Source organism: Heterocephalus glaber, unplaced genomic scaffold, assembly GCF_053883595.1.
Source record: "Heterocephalus glaber isolate CG9 unplaced genomic scaffold, H.glaber_assembly_v1.0 deba00001666, whole genome shotgun sequence".
Classification (NCBI taxonomy): domain Eukaryota; kingdom Metazoa; phylum Chordata; class Mammalia; order Rodentia; family Bathyergidae; genus Heterocephalus; species Heterocephalus glaber.
The window spans coordinates 19,965,396-19,985,015 of record NW_028258406.1 but is presented as its reverse complement, the minus strand read 5'-3'; the positions used below and the strand labels follow the sequence as shown (position 1 = coordinate 19,985,015).

The following is a 19,620-nucleotide window of genomic DNA, read 5'->3' as shown; positions in this document are numbered from 1 at the left end:
AAGAGTATACAAAGGCCATGTGGGAAGTATCATGGCCAACAGTGCAAGGGAACAAGAGCAAATCAGAGTCTATTATAGAAGGATTAATAGGGTTAGGGAGGGACTCAAAAGATAGACCCCCACAGTCTGGTGAGTCATATAGAGGATTTTTGCATCCTAACAACAATGGAGAATTGTTAAGAGTAGTGATAGAATTTTTCTTTTTTGGGGGGGTACTGGGGATCAAATTTGGGTCCTTGTGCCGGTGGGACCCCTGAGCTAAATCAGTGATAGATTTTTAAAATAAGGATCATTAGTTGGTAAGGAAAGGACGGAAATCCCCTTTGATTTAGTGAGAGGTCACTGGTTCCATTAGTGTAAAACACCAAAGCAAGAGATGGTCTTGCACTAAAGCACTTGGTTCATGAAGTGCATAAATAAGAGATGTTCAGCTGCTAAAACAGACTGCAGTGGGTAGTGCTGAGCTGTTGTCGATGGGGAGAGGGAAGTGTCAAAGATGATTCTAGGTTTCTAGATTACATCAGCTGTGTAAATGGAAGCAACATGAGACGGAAAAAGAATCTGACACGAAGGAAGGGTGATGAGTACAATGGGTTGTGTTGCGACCTCCAAATGGTTGTCTAGTAGGCCACTTGGAAATACTGGTCTGGAGTTTGAAGGGGAGTCCTGGGTCAGAGAAAGGGTCCAGATGAGATTTGAGTTCTCCATCTATTTGGATGGTTATTAAAATAGGTGAGGATGAGACTGTCCAGATGTGGTGTTTGGGGTGAGTTGTAGAGTTCCAACATTTATTGGCATGTAGTGGAGGACAAATTTGGAAAAGAAACTGAAGAGATGGGTTAATGACCTAGGAAGAAAACCCTGTATGTTTTCTCAGCTGAGATTTGAGTGCCCATGCTGCTAAGCAGTCAGTCACTCAAGGTAAGGACTTGAACTTTACTCTGGGTTTAGCGATCGGGAGATCACTGGTCACCTTAAATGAGAGCTGGGTCAGTGTGAAGGTAGAAATGAGTAGAAAGGACTGTGGAGCAGGGGTGGAACATGAAAAATCATTTATTCATCTGGTTTCTATTTTTCTCTGAAGGGGAAGGCAGGGTGGTTGCTAAAGGATGTGAGAAAATTGGTGGGAAAATGAAGTTGACCATACAAAAGAAGAGTGATCAGTTTGCTACGTTGCACAGCATAGGCGGCAGGATTGGCCATATGCCTTCAGTTGATACTTAATTGGGCAATTAGTATATGCCAAACTCTCATAGGTGAAAGAGTTACAAGCTAGTCAACCTCTGGATTTATGGAGCTTTCTAGTGGCAAGAGACTAGCAGTAAAACAAAACATCATCTGATGGTATCTGCTACATAAAATATTTATAGGAAGTGAGTAGAGGAAAGGTTTCAAACTTGTGTCTACAGTAACTTTAAAATTGTAAAATACACATAAAATTTACCACCATTTTTAAGTTAGTAGTTTAAGTTTTATTCACATTGTTAAATATTGTATATTTAAGTATATTCACATTGAGTATATTCAAATCTCCAGAACTTTTTGCATCTTGCAAACTTGAAACTGTCCTTTAAACATCTCTCCTGCTCTCCCAGCCCCTGGTAACCATCATTGTTTCTGTCAATCTACTTTAGATGCCTCATATACGTGGAATCTTACAGTGTTGTCTTTGACTGCCTTATTTCACTGACCTCAGAGGGTTGATCTGAAGTTAAATAAAATAACATAAATCAAAGCATTTAGCACCAAGCTGATATAACTGCTTCCTCCCCTCCCACAAACTTTTATTGCTTTTCTGGATTTCTTTTTTCTTCTCCAGTACTGGGGATTGAACCCAGGGCCTTCTCACTGAGCAGCATCTCCAGACCTTTAGACCTAAAAAGGAAAAAAAAATTATATATATATTTAATATATAAATGTGTTATATATAATATATATATTCCCGCCATCCTGCCTCAGCCTCCCAGAATGCTGGGATTACAAGCGTGCTCTACAACTCCAGGCTTGGATTTTTATGCACGGTAATATGATCAATCAGCCTCCAGGGCTTTAAAAAGCCTGATGGTTGCTGAAAACACGTGTGCCTCGAACCTCTCCAGCAAGACTTGCAAGGTCTACTTACAACCTTTTGTTTACCAAAATTTACCCACCCTGTTAGCAAAAACCATGCTTAAAATGTACCAATAAATGTTCATATATATGTGTGTGTGTGTGTGTATATATATATATATATATATATATATATTTTTTTTTTTTTTTTTTTTTTTAAGCAAACAAAAAAAATTCCACCAACTGGACTTCACTTTGTGGCTCAAAGTCGTTAAAAATCAAGCCCTTTTAAAATGTGTATCTCTATTGCCGATCCTTTGGAGCTTGGTCTGGAAACAGGTTTGGCGGAGACATCTACACGAGTTGGTAGGCCCCTGCAAAGCAGGAATGAGTAAATCTTCGGGTTCCCCAGGACAGCCACTAAGCTAGCGAGAGGGGAATCCCCGCCCCATCACCCGAGGGTACGCACCCAGAGGCCCCGCCTGCTCCACCTTTCTCTCTACTCGCTCTCATCTGGGCGTCTGTCTCTGCGGCCGGCGGAGAGCCCGGCACGCGGCATGGGCATCAGCTGGGAGCTGGGGGCCTCTGCGGGCCGCTCGCTGCTGCTGTGCTCCGGGCTGCTGGTGGCGGGCTGCGCGCTGGGCCTGCGCCTGGGCCGCAGGCAGGGGGCGGCCGACCGCGGGGCACTCGTCTGGCTCTGCTACGATGTCCTGGTGCACTTCGCGCTGGTAAGTGCTGTCGCCTTGGGCCACAGCCTCATGGGACGGCCCCTCCCATCCCAGGGTGTGTCCTGGACCGGAACGGGGAAAAGGGCAGTGGCAATGAACCCGGACCCGGAAGGTACCTGGAAGCCTTGATGCGGGTGGCCTTGGTCGGACGCTGGATGCTGTGCCGTCCCAGGCCCTGATTTCCGTCTGTGGACAGAGCGAGCCACTGCTAGTGCTGCCTGCGGATTCCTTTACCAAACCTAAAGTCCCTGAAAATTGCTAAAGGATTGACTGGATGTATTGTGTTTTATTTGTAAGCTACTCAAAGGCCAGAACCTTGGCTTTCTTGTCTTTTGTACACAAAAATGTTGAACTAAAAAAAATAACGATAGCTGAGATCAGTTTTGTTTGGGGGTTGTTGTTTTTTTTTTTGGTACCGAGGATCGAACTCGGGACCTTGCTCTTGCAAGGCAGGCGGTGGAACCACTGAGCTAAATCCCTGGCCCCCATTTTTTGTGTAACAAATTCTGGGCTTGCATAGAGACAAATAAAAAAACCTGTGCTTTAATCATAATTTGTTGAGGGTCTGCTGTGTGCTGGGCACAGTATTGTGTTTAATATTTCTGATCTTTACACATCCCGTCAGCTAGTTATTATTGTCCCCATTTTACAAAGGCAAAAGCAGCCCCCTGCAAAGTTAGGTAACTTTCCAGTGCCACATAGCTGGCATGATTCTGAGTTAGTTTAGTCTCTGACCCCAAAGCTTGGCTGTCACTCCATACTTTAGGAAACATGTCCTTAAAAGTTCATTGTACTTAATGACTAACCAGTAGGGCTACATTTAAGGGACTTCTATTGAAGTTTCCCCAGAAAACACTTTTTTAAGTTTTTTTTAAAACCTCTTTAAAAAATTTTTTTAAATTTAAATTTGAACAGAACTTTGGCTAATCTGAAGCCAAAATCCATAGTACCTATTGAGAAAGAAAAAACAAAAAATAACCGTCTTCATCTCTGGACATTTGCCAGTTAAAAACATTCCCATACTAGGTGCTGCTGGACTGATGAAATTCCTTCCTAACAATCAGTTCATGGAGATAAGAGACCATGAGTATTTTCCTCAGCTCTGTGTTTATAAAACTGATTTTTAAACTGTCTCTTGAATACAAGCCCTCCCAAAGAACAGGCAGTACAAGTTGTTAGGCCCACTTAAAGAAAAAAGTATTATTATAATATATTTTAAACGTACAAAAAAGATATGAAAATACTAAAATATATGCCTATATTCCACCACCTAACTTAAGTCTGCTTTTCAAGTACAGATCATTGTAGGTAACATGGCACATACCCTGTTTGTGGCACTTTGAAGTATAGTCTGATGTATGGAATTACTGTTCTGTGTGAATGAATACACCATACCTTAGCTCTTCAAGTCTAAGGTGTCCTTTAGACTTGACTTAAGCAGTTGAGACCTACAAGAAAAGTACATGAGTATATTCTCTTGGTTGGGCCTTCCAGTTATACCCAGAAATAAGGGAGGTGCTAACACTGGAAAGTAGAGCCTCAGGGAGAACTGAAACCACAACACACTTCCCTGGAACCTATGCTTCTTCTCCTCACCCCTTAAACTTCCCAAAGGGAGGGGAAAAAGCCCAGGTTTTTTTGCTGCCATCCAACTACCCTGTTGGACAGCATTTCAAGCCAAGCATTCCCAGAGGTGGTTTACCTTGAAGATGTCCAACCAGAGGGTGATAACCTTGGGCTCCAGCCCTGGTGTTTCAGTCACCCCAGTATGGCTAGCATGGAGGGCAGGCTAATTTCCCACCAGTGCACTGGGAGAAGCCATAGCAATTTACCTAAATAAGTGATTTGGCCAGGTGCCATGGTGCAGGCCAGTAATCCTAGTACTCTGGAGACTGAGGCAGGAGGATCAAGAGTTTGAGGCCAGGGCCAGGGATTTAGCTCAGGGGTGCTGCCACCTGCCTCACAAGTTCAAGGTCCCAAGTTTGATCCCCAGTACCAAAAAAAAAAAAAGTTTGAGGCCCGCCTGGGCAATTTAGTGAGACCTTGTCTCAAAGAGTGGGGGTGACTGGTGATATAGGTGAGTGGTAGAGCCCTTGTGAACATGCTCAAAGGCCTGGATTCAATCGTGTCATGAAAGAGAGAGGGAGGAAGGAGAGAAAAGAGAGAGGGACAGAGGAAAGAAGGGTGAGTTTGGCTCACCCTTTCTCATAGGTCTTTATGAGCCTGTCAGGCATTGGGCTTTTCCCTCGTCTGCAATCTAAGCATAGCATTCTAGGCATGGCCTGGGCATGAGGCAGGATGTGCAAAGAAGAGCTTGAATATTACTCTGTAGTAGGAAGCCACTGCAAGATTTTGAGCACAGAAGCAGCGTGAATGTGGTTTTATGATATGTATTTTTGGACTTTGCCCAAAGTTGGCAGTTCATAACTCCCATAGTTCTTATTTCCTAAATAACTTGAAAAGTCAGGTGAAAGTATTTGGCTTTTATCCTTCCTGAAGCAGCTTTGGAACAGCTTCAGATTAGTAAGGTGACGGTAATGTTGGGGTCTCAGCAACGTCTAGGCCTCAGATAGCAAAGTCACAATGTGACTTCCTCTTGCACTCTTTCATGTACTTCTTTTTCTCCTCAAGGTCAGCATAGAAACTAGAATTTCTCTTCTCTCAGGTGGATCATAGCAACTAAAAGTGTAATCTTTCCCTGCCTTTCTGTCTTGGAACTAGCCATAAGGAAGTTCTCTGGTCTCCCTCATTTATAGATGATAAGACCCCCATTTTTAAAAAGGGGGAAGGAAGAAATGATGTGTAGAGAAGCTAAAAAGAATCTGCAGACTGGCCTGGCTGGGTTCCCCATTCAGACTGCTGCCATTTGTTATGGTTGTAATGCAAAATGCCCTCCACCAAAGGCTTATTGTGTGGAAGGCTTGGTGGCTGATGGGCTTTGGGGAACTGGTTGGATCATGAGAGCTCCAACTTCATCAGTAGATTAACCCAGTGATGAGATCATCATTTGATGGCATTATGGGGAGATGACAGAATGGGAAGTGGGGCCTGGTTGAAGGGATTAGATCATGGGAGCATGGACCTGGGGACTATATCTTGTTCTTGGCCCTTTTCTGTCAGACTCTTTCCCTTCTCTCTGCTTCCTGGCTGCAAGGAAATGAGTAGCTTTTCTCTGCCATTCCTTCCATCGTTATTTTTGTTTGTTTGTTTGTTTGTTTTTTGAGATGGTCTCATTATGTAGTTCAGGCTGGTCTTGAACTCACAATGTAGCCCAGGCTGGCCTCAAACTCACTGTGACTCTCCTGCCTTAGCCTCCCAAGTGCTGGGATCACAGATATGAGCCACCACACCCGGCACTGCTATAATATTATTGCCTGCCCTCGTGAAACCATGAACTACAATAAATCATTCTTCCTTTAAGTTGACTTTCTCAGGTATTTTGTCTCAGCAATGGAAAGCTAACACACCATACCCTTTTTCCCAAATCACACAGTACACAGTAAACACATAGCCTTGCCTGTCAGCTTGGAGCATGGCTGTGAGAAGTAGCCTGAATCTTTTGACAACTTGATCTCTGACAAGTTTGTCTCTCCCACATTTTTGTCACCATGGGGTCTGCCCATGCTTGTTCTTCAGGCTTATCATGGAAGCCTGGGGCTTCAGTGTCTTCCTCGTTCTCCAGTCATTCTACCTTAACACTCATGGGTAGTTTTTGTCTCAAAAACCCTGAGCCCCAGTGTCTGCTAACTCCTGATTTATTTGTGTATTTTGGACATTACCCTTATCCAGTTAACATTACTGTCACCTCACCTTCCATGACTGTAACATAAGTCTCTTCCTTCTATTACTTGCTTTATCACTAGGTCTGAGTTGCCTTTCACTCAGTCTGTTCCTGTTCTTGTTTTCCCTTTCCTTTTTGGGCATTGACGTCTTCATGGGTTTTGCTTTAAGACATCCTTTCTAGTAAATGATTTGTAGTCCTTGTGCTGTTTGCCAGACCTGGTGAATCACAGCTGGCATAGCTCTGTGTTGATATTGTAAAGCTTAGAAGTGCTGCCAAATCGAAAGCTCTCATGGGGACCTACCATCCATTTTCCTTAGCGTACTAGATAGGCATCCCTATACTTCTGCAGACCAAACTTCAGTCTGTTTTCTAGCATGATGAACAAGACAGTATCACCTAACAAGGGAGAGCTGTCTCTGCAGCCCAATCTCAGAATGATATCCTGTTCTCATTGACTGTTCCTCATTTCCACAAATATTCGAGTGCCTGCTTGGATGCCAGTGCTGTCATAGGTATGGACAGTGGATGGCCCACGTCCTCTTAGAGTTTATGGGATAGTAGAATTTTTCTCCTCTTTCATGTGAAGAACAGTAGTTACTAGTGTCACTGTCAGTGTGAAACCCATATGAAAAATCTTTTGCAGATAAATGCCAGGAGAAGTTTATCCTAGAAAGTTGATTTATTTCTCTCTTGACAGCAAGAGCAATGTAAATACAGTGGTACCTCAATTTACCAACTTGATTCTTTCCATGATTCTGGCCCCAAACCGAGTTGGATGAGAACCGAGTCAAATTCAATGGTTAGGTTCAATGTTGACCTTAGGGGGAAATTTGATTTGGTTCTCATCCAGTTCAGTTTATGACCAGAATCGTGGAAAGGATTAAGTTCGTGAACCGAGGTAACACTGCATCTCTCCCCTTTGATTCTGGCTTCCTGAAAACTGAGAACCACATTAAAACTATAATAACAAGAAAAGATGGTCTTTATTGATATAGTCTTATTGAGCTCTGATCTAGATTCTTATTCCTTTTTTGTGACTAATGTTTTTTAAATTCTTACCATTACTGTATATTGAATATTTTTGCTGTACTTGATGCAAAATCTTTTTTCTATTGAAGAAGTGTAAGTACTTCAAAAACTTTTAATGCTGCACAGTGATTTTTATTTCCTTTGAGATGGAAAAGCATTCTAGGGGAAATATCTCAGTCCCTGTTTTTTTTTTCTTCATAACCCTAAACACAATTTCTAATTATCTGTTTTCCTCTCTTTCTCCAGAACCTGCATGGTGCCTGGTATGTAGGAGTGTTTAATGTATTTGTTGATATTGAATGAATGGAAGAATGATTCTACCATTTTAACTTATAATTTATATTTTAAGCCTCAAATTGTTCAAATATCTAAGATATCAAAATTCTCTGTGTTACACAATGTCTTTAAAACTAAATTTGTAAAAGTTGCATATTCCAGTGTTCACTGTAAAAATGAAAAACGTTTATGAGCAGAACTCTGCAACCTAGACCCAGCCTGCTGGCAATGGCCCGGGCCCTGGAGAACTTCTTGTGGAAGCTTAATCATGCCAGCCATGGCTTCTGGCAAATGGTGGTGTTGAAGACTTGGCCCCATGACGGGAAGAGCTTTGGCATTTTCAGCACTTTGGGCAACTTCAGCAGATAGCAGGCACCGCCTCAATAAGATAGATTTAAAGGTACCACCCATGGCCTCCCCCACACATGTGGAGTTGCTTCAAGGCTGCAGGTGCCTCTCACATCTTCATTCTGCCCCCTCTTGTTTCCCAGGGACTGAGGACTTTCCCTGGCTGAGTTGGTCACCTGACTTGCACCTCCTCTTTCACCTTCTACTAGTGAATCTTTCCTCTTATCCTTGTCCTCCTCTGTCTCTACCAGCTTTACCTCTTCTCCTTTCTCTCATACCCTGTCTTCTCCCTCCAGAAAAATCTCATTCTGGAAAGTTAAGCTCAGCCATTGTTCTGAATCACCAAAGGTGAAGAAGTAGCAATCTGAAGAGATAAAAACAGCACTCTACTTATATTTGAACTAAGGGAATTAGGCAAATAAGTGTGCTTGTGTATCCTAATTTTTTTTTTTTTTGGTACCAGGGATTGAACTTGGGACCTTGCACTTGCAAGGCAGGTGTAGTGCCTCTGAACTTAATCCCTGGACCCCCATTTTTTTGTTTTTGTTTTTGTTTTCCCATACTGGAGAATGAACCCCAGACCTTTGCTGTATCCCCAGACCTTTTTATTTTGAGACAAGATCTCTCTAAGTCACTGAGTTGCCCCAGTTGGGTTCAAACTTGCAGTCCTTCTGCCTCAGCCTCCTTAAGTGCTGAAATTACAGCCTGTGCTACCACTTCTGACTTATCCCATGTTTAAAAAATGATTGTTAGTTCCTTATGGGAAGAGAACTTTATGCACTTTCACAGGTGTGCTTACTCTCAAAAGCACAGCCTCAAGTCTGATGGCCTGAGGCAAGGTTTAATCACTATTTCCATAGTTCTTAGTGAAGTCTATCACCTTGTTTCACAAGGGGATTTTGAGAGGGATAGGAGAGGCACAACCTCCCTTTTTAAGCTTGGAAACAAGGACTGTTACTTTCCCATTTTTGCCTTTTCTGTGTCTTGTACTGCCTAGCTGCATAGTTTACTTGATTCCATCCCAAAGGCCTCAAGACCATTTATGACCATCAGCCCCATCAGCAGATGTGCAAAGTAAGCTGGCTAGAGTGGTAGAGATGGGCTTATCTCTGCCCTCTGGGAAATGAAGACCCCATCTACACAGCTCCATTAGTCTCCATGCCTTCAGCCACTTCCCATGACATGGTTTCTGTCCTTGTCAATCACCTTACCACTTGCTGTAGGTTCCTTTTTAAATGCAGTGCCAGTAACTAAACACTATCCCAGAGGGGGCCTGACCACCATTACAGAAGCCCTGGGACAGGGTTATAGGTGGGGCAGAGTATGGGCTTTGGGGTGCAATACCTAGGCCCTTGAACATCAGCTCTGCCATTTGCCAATGGGAAGGCTTGGGCTGTACGCTTCCCTTAGGGCAAATCCTTTCTGTAATGAGGAACAGAGGGAAAGAAGGAAACTTTCTGTCTCCGTGTCCTTATCTGTAAATCATGAAAGTAATGTTTACTTCAAAGGGTTGATGTGAGTATTAAATAAACCTTTGTAATTTAGTGTGGTGCTTCTCAAATTTGAACTTGCATGAATCACCCAGGGGTCATTTGAGATTCTGCATTGGCAGCAAGTTCCCAGATAATTCATAGGCTGTGCTTCATGGGTTACATTTGAACAGCAAGGATACAGGGTGCTGGCCCTTAGAAAAGTTCATCGAATGCAGTTTTCCTTTTTTAAAAAAAATTTTTGTGTTTATTAGTACCTGTTTGTAGTACATAATGATTACATTCATCATGGGGAGTTGGCACATGTATATAACACATCTCAATTCTTTTCATGTCCCTTCCCCTCCTTCCCTCCTATCTCCCTCTAGTTCTGTCTTTCTGTGACTCTTAGTGACTCCTCCTCACCATAGTCCATGCTTAGATTGCCTGTTAATTTTCATCCTATTCCATATGTAAATATCCGATAATTAAGATGAGCCCTGGAAGGTTTCCTGTCTCATCTTTTGTATGCGTGTGCAGGCATGTGTGTGTGTATTTGTGTATGTGTGTACCTGTGTGTGTAGTGCTAGGGATTCAGGGGCTTGCACTTGCTGGGAAAGTGTTTTATCACTGAGCTACATCCCACCCTTTTTATTTTATTTTGACGTGGTTTCTCAACTAAGTTACCCAGGTTGCTGTCCTCAAAATTGCTATCCTCTTGCCTCAGCTTCCTTAAGAGCTGGGATTTATGGGCATGTGCCAGGCCCCCTCCCCTCTTGCTATCTAATCCTTAATCTGAGAACAACCGTCTCAGCAGAGAGAAAAGTATATTCCTAATAGGGGGAGATGCTAAGTCTTAAATCCAACACTAAGCCTATGTGTTGTAGGAAGGGTAGAACTTCTCGGACTGTTTTGACACAGAAAGAGCCAGGACAGTTCTGAACAGATAACAGCTGCTGGGCATCATATGAAAGTTATCATTTCATTAGGTGGTTGAGGGCTGGGGCGAGAACATATCTGCAGTCTCTAAAGCCTTGTCGTGGTGAAATGTAGGAGGCTACAGCAGCCAATACCTCCAGAAACAGTGATGTATGCTGTTGCCATGACAAAAAATCTGGTATAATTAGGCTAAGATTTTGTGAGTCAGCATTGAAAATGCTAATAAATGTTGGCAGGATTTATGCACTGATTCTATTCTTGCCTGACTTTATTCTCCCAGTCTTAATAATGAATGTTGAACTGTTTTCTCTTGGTCTTCATTCAAAACAAACTTCACAAATACAAACTCAGCCTCATTTTGTGTTCTTTTTAAAATTTCTGTAAAAACATCTTTCTGCTAAATTTTTTCGTTCAGGATTGAAATGAGTAAATTGAACATTCTTTGTAAATCAGTCATTTAATTAGAGATTACAGTAGCTCACACAGCTAGGATGTTTATTTTCTCTGAGCTTTTGACTCATAGCCATCTTGAAGGCTATTAAATATGTTGTCACAGGTACAGGTCTGGAATACTGTAAGAGAAAAATTAGACTGGCCTTTGTTATGTAGTTTTACTTGCTATGATATATTTTAGTTTTAAAATTGATTTTGTTAGCAATTGAATTATATAGATTTTAATTCAGACGTGTTTTAATTGTTCAGTAAAAACTTTCCTATATTTTTAAACAAATATCTTTATATACAGAGCTTTCAATTTTTAAAAATAGAAAAACATGGAATGTTCCTTATTACCCTCTGAGTTAATAGAAAAAACTATTAGGAAGAACTAGCAGGAAGAAAATATTTAAAATATAACTATGTAATACAAACATGAAAAATTTCTTGAAGGTGCCATGGAACTTTCTAGGAAATGAGACTGGAGGTCAAAAGGGAGATTTTTTTTTTTTCCGGTACCAGGAATCAAACTCAGGACCTTTGGCTTGCCAGGCAGGCGTGGTGCCACTGAGCTACATCCCGGCCCAGGAGAGAGACTTTTATCCTTTACTTTGCACCTTTTTATAGTTTAGAAGAGCCTTTCAGCACGTATCACTTTCATAATTTTTTAAATGTTAGAATATGAAAGATAACCCCCCAGAGGAAACATCGGAAAAGTAAAGCTGCTGAAATAGCATGCCATGGAGACTGGAGACGTTGCCTAGGACAGCTGATGGTGAAAAGAGAAAGCATTAATAGTAGATGCCACTGGCTGTCAGGGTGAACAAACGCCTTCACAGCCCCTCTGCAGTCCCCACAGACAGAAAGAGAATGCACTCTGCATGTGTCATGCAGATCCAGGAGGACACTAGGACTGGCATTTTGATGCCTGGCCCTTTGCCAAAAGAGCAGATAATTTAAACAATAAAATAATATTTCATTTAATTTTCATTTAAAAATGGCCTTTGGGTCGGTCTCCTTACTTTCATCCAAGTGTCTGTTTTAACCAACATGCTGCTAAACCCAAATATGACAGTTCCTGTTGCTCCTATCAGGGAATGCTTTGCAATTCTGGGATGTCATCCCCTCCCACCAGGTTGAATCCCACCATCGTTGGTGTGTGTGTTTGTATGTGTGTGTGTGCACTCGTGAGCACTTGATGCTAGAAGGCAGTTTTACTCAGCTATCTTCCACCTGGCAGGAGTGCCTGCAGGTGAGCATTTTTGCCCTGTGGTTTGTTGAGGCACAGATAACAGGGAACTCACAGTTATTAGTAAGGACTACTGAAACACCACTTTGATAGGAAGGTGCATCTCTTGAGGTGCACTCTGCCTGCTGTGTGCCACAAGAGCCTTTGCTCCACTGCTTGGTTAGGCTGGTGTGGACACAGATATTCGGGGTCACTTAGGGTCTGGAGATGTTCTGGGAGGAACAAAGCCTTGGGCAGTCTGCAGTTCCTTCAGACCACTGTGATTGGAGCCTCCTGCTTGCTTATTGAACGCATGAGGGCACGGGGCTCTGGGACCACAGGATGAGTCTGGAGTTCAGAAAGGCCGGGAGCACCTTTCCATGAGCTCTCACTGGTAGAGGGCATTGTGACTGACTTTCTCTAGTGGTGCAATGTCTGACATTGACAAGTTGCTATATGTTTTTTTAAATTGTTGAACAATTTCAAATATTCACAAATATAGAGAGACTAGCACAAGGAACAGATACATCATTTTTGAATTTTATTACCCTTGCTTCATCAATCATTTATTTCTTTTCCTCTCTCATTCCTTTTCCTCCCTTTCTACCCCTCTTCTTCCTTCCTTTTTCTTTTGTTATCACTGAAATATTGGCAAGCCAGTCTAGGCCTCATGGCAGTTTGCCCTATGTAACGAGTAAGTCTCTCTAAAAAGTCAGTTTGTGCTTCATCAGAATAGGTGCCTGCCTCTCGATTGTTATAGGAATGACAGTCCAGGACTCTGTGTAGCAACAGCATGTCCACCAGTCAGGGAATACACCTGGGGATCACGATGACCTTCACCTCCCCATGGTCATGGGCTTTGGCAGGCTGAGACTCCACAACCTTCCCTTTGGCCCTATCACACCTGACCCTCTGCTGATATTCTCCCTGGCCACTGCACAGGGTCCTCACTCACCCTTCAGACAAGCAATTACAAATCTTCCAAGTGCCAGGCTCAAGGCTGCCAATCAGGGAGAAACTATCAGAAGATAGTTCTAACTGCTTATTATTCACTCATTGAGCCATTCACCCATGAGGCACTTTCTGAGAGCTTTACTCTGCTCCTTTTATTGATTAGAGAACTGAAGACCTGTGTCTACCTGTGTCTTAATTACTTTCTCGTTGCTGGGACAAAATACCCAACACCCACAAGTTAAAGGAGGAAAGGTTTATTTTGGCTCACAGTTTGTAGAGGTTTCAGCTATAGTCTGCTGGATCCAAGGCAGGGCAGCATGGCAGAGGGGCATCACAGAAGAGAAACAGTTCATAGCATGGCAGGCAGGAAGCAGCAAGTCTTGGTTCTTTTCCTTTTTATTCCATCCAGACTACAAGCCTATTGGTTAGTGCTACCCACACCCAGGGTGGGTCTTCCCTTTTCAGTAAATCCATCATCCACACCTAGAACTATGCTAAACCAATCAGTGGACTGATCCAGTACCATACACCCATGATCCAGCCACCTCTCAAAAGCCCCACCTATGAGCACATGAGGCTTTGGGGAGACATCTAGACATAAACCACATTTCAGAGAAATAGAATTACTGTAGCGGGAAATGTAAAAAAACAATTTTTTATAATTCACTGCCAGTGTCCAAAGGAAATAAGTTCCAAGACCACCTGACACCAAAATCCACAAATGCTCAAGTCCCTATACTATAAAATGGCATAGTATTTGCATATAACCTACACACATTCTCCTGTATACTTTAAATCATCTCTAGGTGACATAATACCTAACACAATAAATATTATAAATAGTTGTTATTCTGTATTGTTTAGGGAATAATAACAAGGAAAATAAGTCTGTACACATTCAGTACAGATGCAGCCATAATCAGCCTAACTGTAGTTTCCACCCACGCTTGGACCCGTGGATGTGAACCCATGTTTACAGAAGGCCAATTGTGCTTGGTTTTGTGTTGTTTAACCTTGACCATATCTAGAGTCTCTCTCAGCCCTGCCTTCCTGATATGGCAGCAGCCTGCGGGGGGCGTTCTGCTGTTCACTTCGCACCTTTCCTCCAAGCCTTAGGACCTCTAGCACTCCTGGAGCTCACATGTGACTTATAGTTCCAGATGGCTGGATCCTGGGCTACCTTATAATTAAAGACTTTTGGAGCTGATAACCTTCCACTGTTGATTCTTCCAGTTAACATAAACTTCATGGTCCAGAAACTAGAAATATAAAAAAGAAAAAAAAAACGCTTTATAGCTTATTTAATATAAAGTATGAATTCATGGAAGGAACTGTGTTTGTCTCCATTCTCTGCAATTCTACCAGTAATTTTGGCTCATAGCAAATAAGAATTAATGTTTTCAATAACCCTGATTCTGGTCTTTGTGTGATTAGAAGAGATTTGGCTCAGGAGTCCCCAAGGACTCTTTAGAACCATTAATAGCTGCACTCATTCTGAAGCTAGGCTCTGTTTCCCATGCTTCATTTATTCAGGTTTGCATTGAGTCTGATCACGGGGGAGGATGGCTGGCCTTTGTCTGCTGATTTACATTTCTCCTAAGTTCCTTTGGGATCACAGCAGACCAGTCTGAAAGCACAGAACCTTCCAGAGATGTCATCTGGAACCCTGGTAGTGACACACTCACCACTTTTCATTGGATTCTTTCATGACTTTGATCTGAAGGTCCTTCTGGTGGTGGGATGCTTAAGGGCTCAGTATAAGCCAGTGGTGGCTGCTATGGTTCAGGTGTCCCCTTAGGTCCATGTGTTGGAAGTTTGGTCCCCAGGGCAGTACTGGGAGGTGGTAGAACCTCAAGGGTTGGAGCCTACTGAGTCTTTGGGTCACTGGGGCATGGCCTCAAAGGGGATTACAATAGTTCTTGTGGGACTGCTGGGTAGTTCTCATGAGAATGTTGTTATGAAAGGACCAAGCCCGGTGCCACCCTCTTTCTTCCTGGCTTAAGAAGTGATCCTTCCCTACAGATGCTCTACCATCAGCCATCTGCTGAGGACCTAGAGTCTGTACTGTGCCATTTGAAATTTCAGCTTCCAAAACTGTGAGCTAAATAAATCTTTCTTATAAAGTTAGCCTATCTCAGATACTTCGTTATGGTAACAAAAAGCTAATACAAGGGTAGACAGGTTTGATGGTATGTGGAAGGGATACAAGCTTTTAGAGTTATTTTGATGAAAGGATCAAATACTTGATAAAGAGAAAAGCCAAGTGTTTATGGATCTGTTTGGCTTCCTTTTTATATAACACATAAGAGCAGTATCCAGGTGAAAGGCCACTGCACCAGCTAGGAAAAATGTGACCTACCATTTGGACAATGCCAGTCTACACTGCCCCATATCTGTGATGGTTTTCCTTCCCCTATTACATAAGAACATTTTCTTCATGTAGCAAATGGTTCAACTAAGGACTTTTGCAAGCTGTGCCTCTGGACCCATTTCATCCCTGGTATATCTAAGAAAAATTTGAGAACAAAGAAAATTTGGTGAGTCAGCTAATCTCACATGGTTCAAGGGTAACAGGATAGCTGTGCAAAGTCAGGAGAATCAGCCTGGCCTTGTCTGTGGAAGCTCGCCATATGCCATTTGTGTGTTTGGTGTTTATTGCATGTAATCAACACACGAGCCTGCCCTTACGGAGCTTTATTAGTGAGGGAGATAGAGAAACCACTGTCCTGCAGTTTGGAGAGTGAGTGGCAGAACTCTACCCAGGTCTGTAGTTGGCGTGAAGGAGAGAAAGAGTCACTGAGGGTTTAGAGATCCAAGAGAAGGTTACAGAGCAACAATGGAGTGGGCACTCGAGACTCATCGCAGAACAGACCCTCGCTCCCATAATAGCTTGACTGATCTGTTCTCAGATTCTTAAGGTGGTGGCCTCTGCCCTGCTTTGCCCAGACCTCTGCCTTTGGCAGGATTATTGGTTAATCTTCCCCATAAGACAGTCTAGTCAGGTACTGCTATGGTCTAGATATGATTTGAGTATGGCCTTCAAAAGGTGGTAGAACCTTAACAAGGTACAGTCTAGTGCAAGGTAATTAGGTCAGGGACACCACCTAGGAAGAGATTGAATGCTGGTCTTGAGGAATGAGTTCTGGGAGAGCAAGTCTGGCCCTTGGATCCCTCTTACTTCCTGTTTGGCCATGTGATCTCTCCCTCTCTCACACACTCTGGCCATTTGCCATGTTATAGTATCAAGCAGATGCCCTTGGACTTCCAGAACCATGAGCTCAAAAGAGATTTCTCTTTTCTGTGAAAGTACCAGGCCTCAAATATTTTGTTATAGCAAAAGGAAATGGACTGATATCTCTATTTTAAAACTTTTACATTCTTAACAATTCGAAAACCAAACAACTCAAAGATGGACAAATTATTTGAATAGGCATTTCTCCAAAGAAGATATACAAATAATAAGCACATGAAAAGATGCTCAACATCACTGTTAGGGAACAGCAGGTTAAAATCATAAGATACCACTTCACATCCATTAGGAGAACTATTATAAAACAACAATAACAATAAAGAAAAATATAAGTGTTCGTGAAGAATGCAGAGAAATTGGAACCCTGATACATGGCTTGTGGGAACATAAAATGGTGGCAGCTACTGTGGAGACTTTTCCTTGTTTTCCCCACTGGTAACATTTTGCGAAACAGTGGTATAACATCCCAACCAGGTTATGGACATTGATGCAGCGCACCTTATTCACACTTCCCAGTTTTAGTTGTACTGTCATCCATATGTGTGTGTGTGTTAAATTCTATATGATTTTGTCAACTGGGTAGGTTTGTGCATCAACCACAGTAGTCAAGACACTGAACAGTTCCAACACCACAAGAATCTTAGTGTTTTCCTTTTATAACTACACACAGCCTCACACATACACACACCCAGCTCCTGGCCCCAGGCAACCATTGATATTTTCTCCATTTCTAAAACTGATCACTTTGAGCCAGGAATGGTGGCACATAGCTGTAATCCCAGCCCTCAAGAGTCTGAGGCCACAAGTTCAAGGCCAGCCTAGGCCACACTGTGAGTTCAAGGTCAGCCTAAACTACATAATGAGACCCTTTCTCAAAAAAAACCAAAATAAAATAAAATTTATCATTTCAAAAAATGTTATAATAAATGGAATCATTGGTTTCCTCTTATTGCTGAGTACTCCATGGTTTGAATATACCGTGGTTTTTGTAACCATTCACCATTGAAGAACATCCATGTTTTAGCTATTACAAATAAAGCTGTTATGAACATCTGTGTATGTGTTTTCATGTGAGCATAAGGCTTAATTTTTCTGGGTTAAATACCCAAGCATGCAGTGGCTAAGCTACGTGTTCACATCCTCACTAGCATTTGGAATTGCTGCTGTTTTGTATTTAAGCCATTCTGATAATTATGTGGAGATATCTCATTGTGGTTTGTATTTGTATTTCCCTGGTGTTGAACACTTTTTCATGTGTTTATTTGCCATCCATATATTCTCTTTGGTAAAATCCCCCCTACCCACCCCCTTTTGTGGTTCTGCTCTACATCCTCAGTGGTTTATTATTATTTATTTAGAGACAGGTCTCACTAAGTTACTAAATTGCCCAGGGTGGGCTCAAACTCACAATCCTCCTGCCTCATACTCCCATGGTGATGGAATCACAGACATGTTGCTACCATGATTACACATTTGGAGGTCAGAGATAAAAGACCAAGATCAGAGAACTGGCAGTTTGGAGGAGAGAAATAAGTAGGTTTTTGTGTAGGGGCAGGGTATGTACATTCCAGTGAAAGAATCAGTGCTTCCTGAAGGAGGTAATATCTGATCACCATTTGAAGGCCTGAATATATTTATTACTATCTATCTATATCTATATCGATCTACTGCCTTTACACATAGGATATTAATATAGTAAGAACTGTACAGTATATTCTAAACCTTTACAGGGCAACCTTCTTTTTAAGTAATTCATTATGCAAACTTGTCATTAATTAAAAGTTAACAAACACTGAACATAAAACATCTTCCTAGGTTCTTGAGGAGTCTAAGATGGAGATGACCATATTCCAGATCCAAAGATATATGATCTAATGGAAGCTGATTATCCATAACAAGCTGATAGAAACACAAATCTAGTCACTGGAGAATTATAGGGGAGTAAGAAATTAATGCTCAGCAGGAGGTTAGAGAAGGATTTTTGGAAGAAGGGGAGTTTGAACTGAGATTGGAAAAATGAGTAGAACTTTAAGAGGTAGATCAAAAGGGAACAAATTTCATGAAAGAAATCTTTTGTAGTAATGGTGATCAAACCCAGGGGAGTACTACTATTGAGCTACATTCTAGCTTTTTATTTTCATTTTGAGACAGGTTCTTGCTGAGTGTCCCAGGTTGGCCTTAAACTTACAATCCTCCCGCCTCAGTCTCCTGAGTCTGCCACTGCACTCAGCCAAAAGGGAACAAATTTGTCTTACACTCAGATCCCTACATGTTATTAGCTTCCAAGTCTCCATCTTGCTCTTACCCGCAGAGTTGCTTCTGAGGAAAGGTCTTCACCCTAGTGTCAGAATTCGTATTTTGTTCATGGGTTCAGTTAAAGAGGTGCTGGGGAAGTTGTATCTAGTTTTTGGATGAGTTCCACAGTCTGATTTTATAAAGTCTTTCATCCTATAGATGGCCAATCTGAGGTCAAGTTCAGCCTAGCCCCAGTGCCCCTACTCTGTCTAGAAAGTTCCCAAGCCTGGACAAGGGAGTGATGTGATTTTTCTCGTTATGGTCCCACTAAAAATAAAAATTAAAAAAAGTGAAGTGTTATGAAGTAAGTGCACTGGGGAGTATTGACTTCATAAATAGCAATATTTTTACACAAATCTTCAAGGAATTTTTACATATATTTGGATAAGCCACGTTTACCAATTAGTGACTTGTAAAGAGTGTCAAGAAAAACAGCTGGGCATTGTGGTGCACGCCTGTAATCCCGGTGTGCACTCGGGAGGCTAAAGTAGGAGGATCACAAATTCAAGCCCAGCCCAAATTAGCACGTTAGAAAGATCCTGTCTCAAAAAAGAAGAAAAGGAGATTTGGGGCTGGCTTGATGTAAAGGCCCTGGGTTCAATCTCCAGGACCAGGAAAAACAAGTGTCAAGAAAAGACAAGATAAACCAGCTTCAAAAACCTCTGCTCAAGCCAGGGTATGGTGGTGCCTGCCTGTAATCCCAGCATTCAGGAGGCTGAGGCAGGAGGAGCAGCCTGAACTACATAGACCCTATCTCAAAAAAAACCCCTTCTGTTCAGCATAGATTAAAATGGTAGGAAGCTGGAAGATAATTATGAGATGGGAAGAAAATCAGA

At 42.2% G+C, this 19,620-nt stretch overlaps 1 protein-coding gene across 1 annotated transcript in view; it reads left to right on the top strand.

Moving 5' to 3' along the window:
• The first annotated feature begins 2,533 nt into the window (after nucleotides 1-2,533).
• Nucleotides 2,534-19,620, top strand: part of Ebpl (EBP like) — a 32,579-nt gene continuing 15,492 nt past the window's right edge. The window contains exon 1 of the mRNA XM_004844153.3: nucleotides 2,534-2,777. Coding sequence (XP_004844210.2) covers nucleotides 2,607-2,777 — 171 coding nt within the window. The 5' untranslated portion in view covers nucleotides 2,534-2,606. The remainder of the gene's footprint in view (nucleotides 2,778-19,620) is intronic.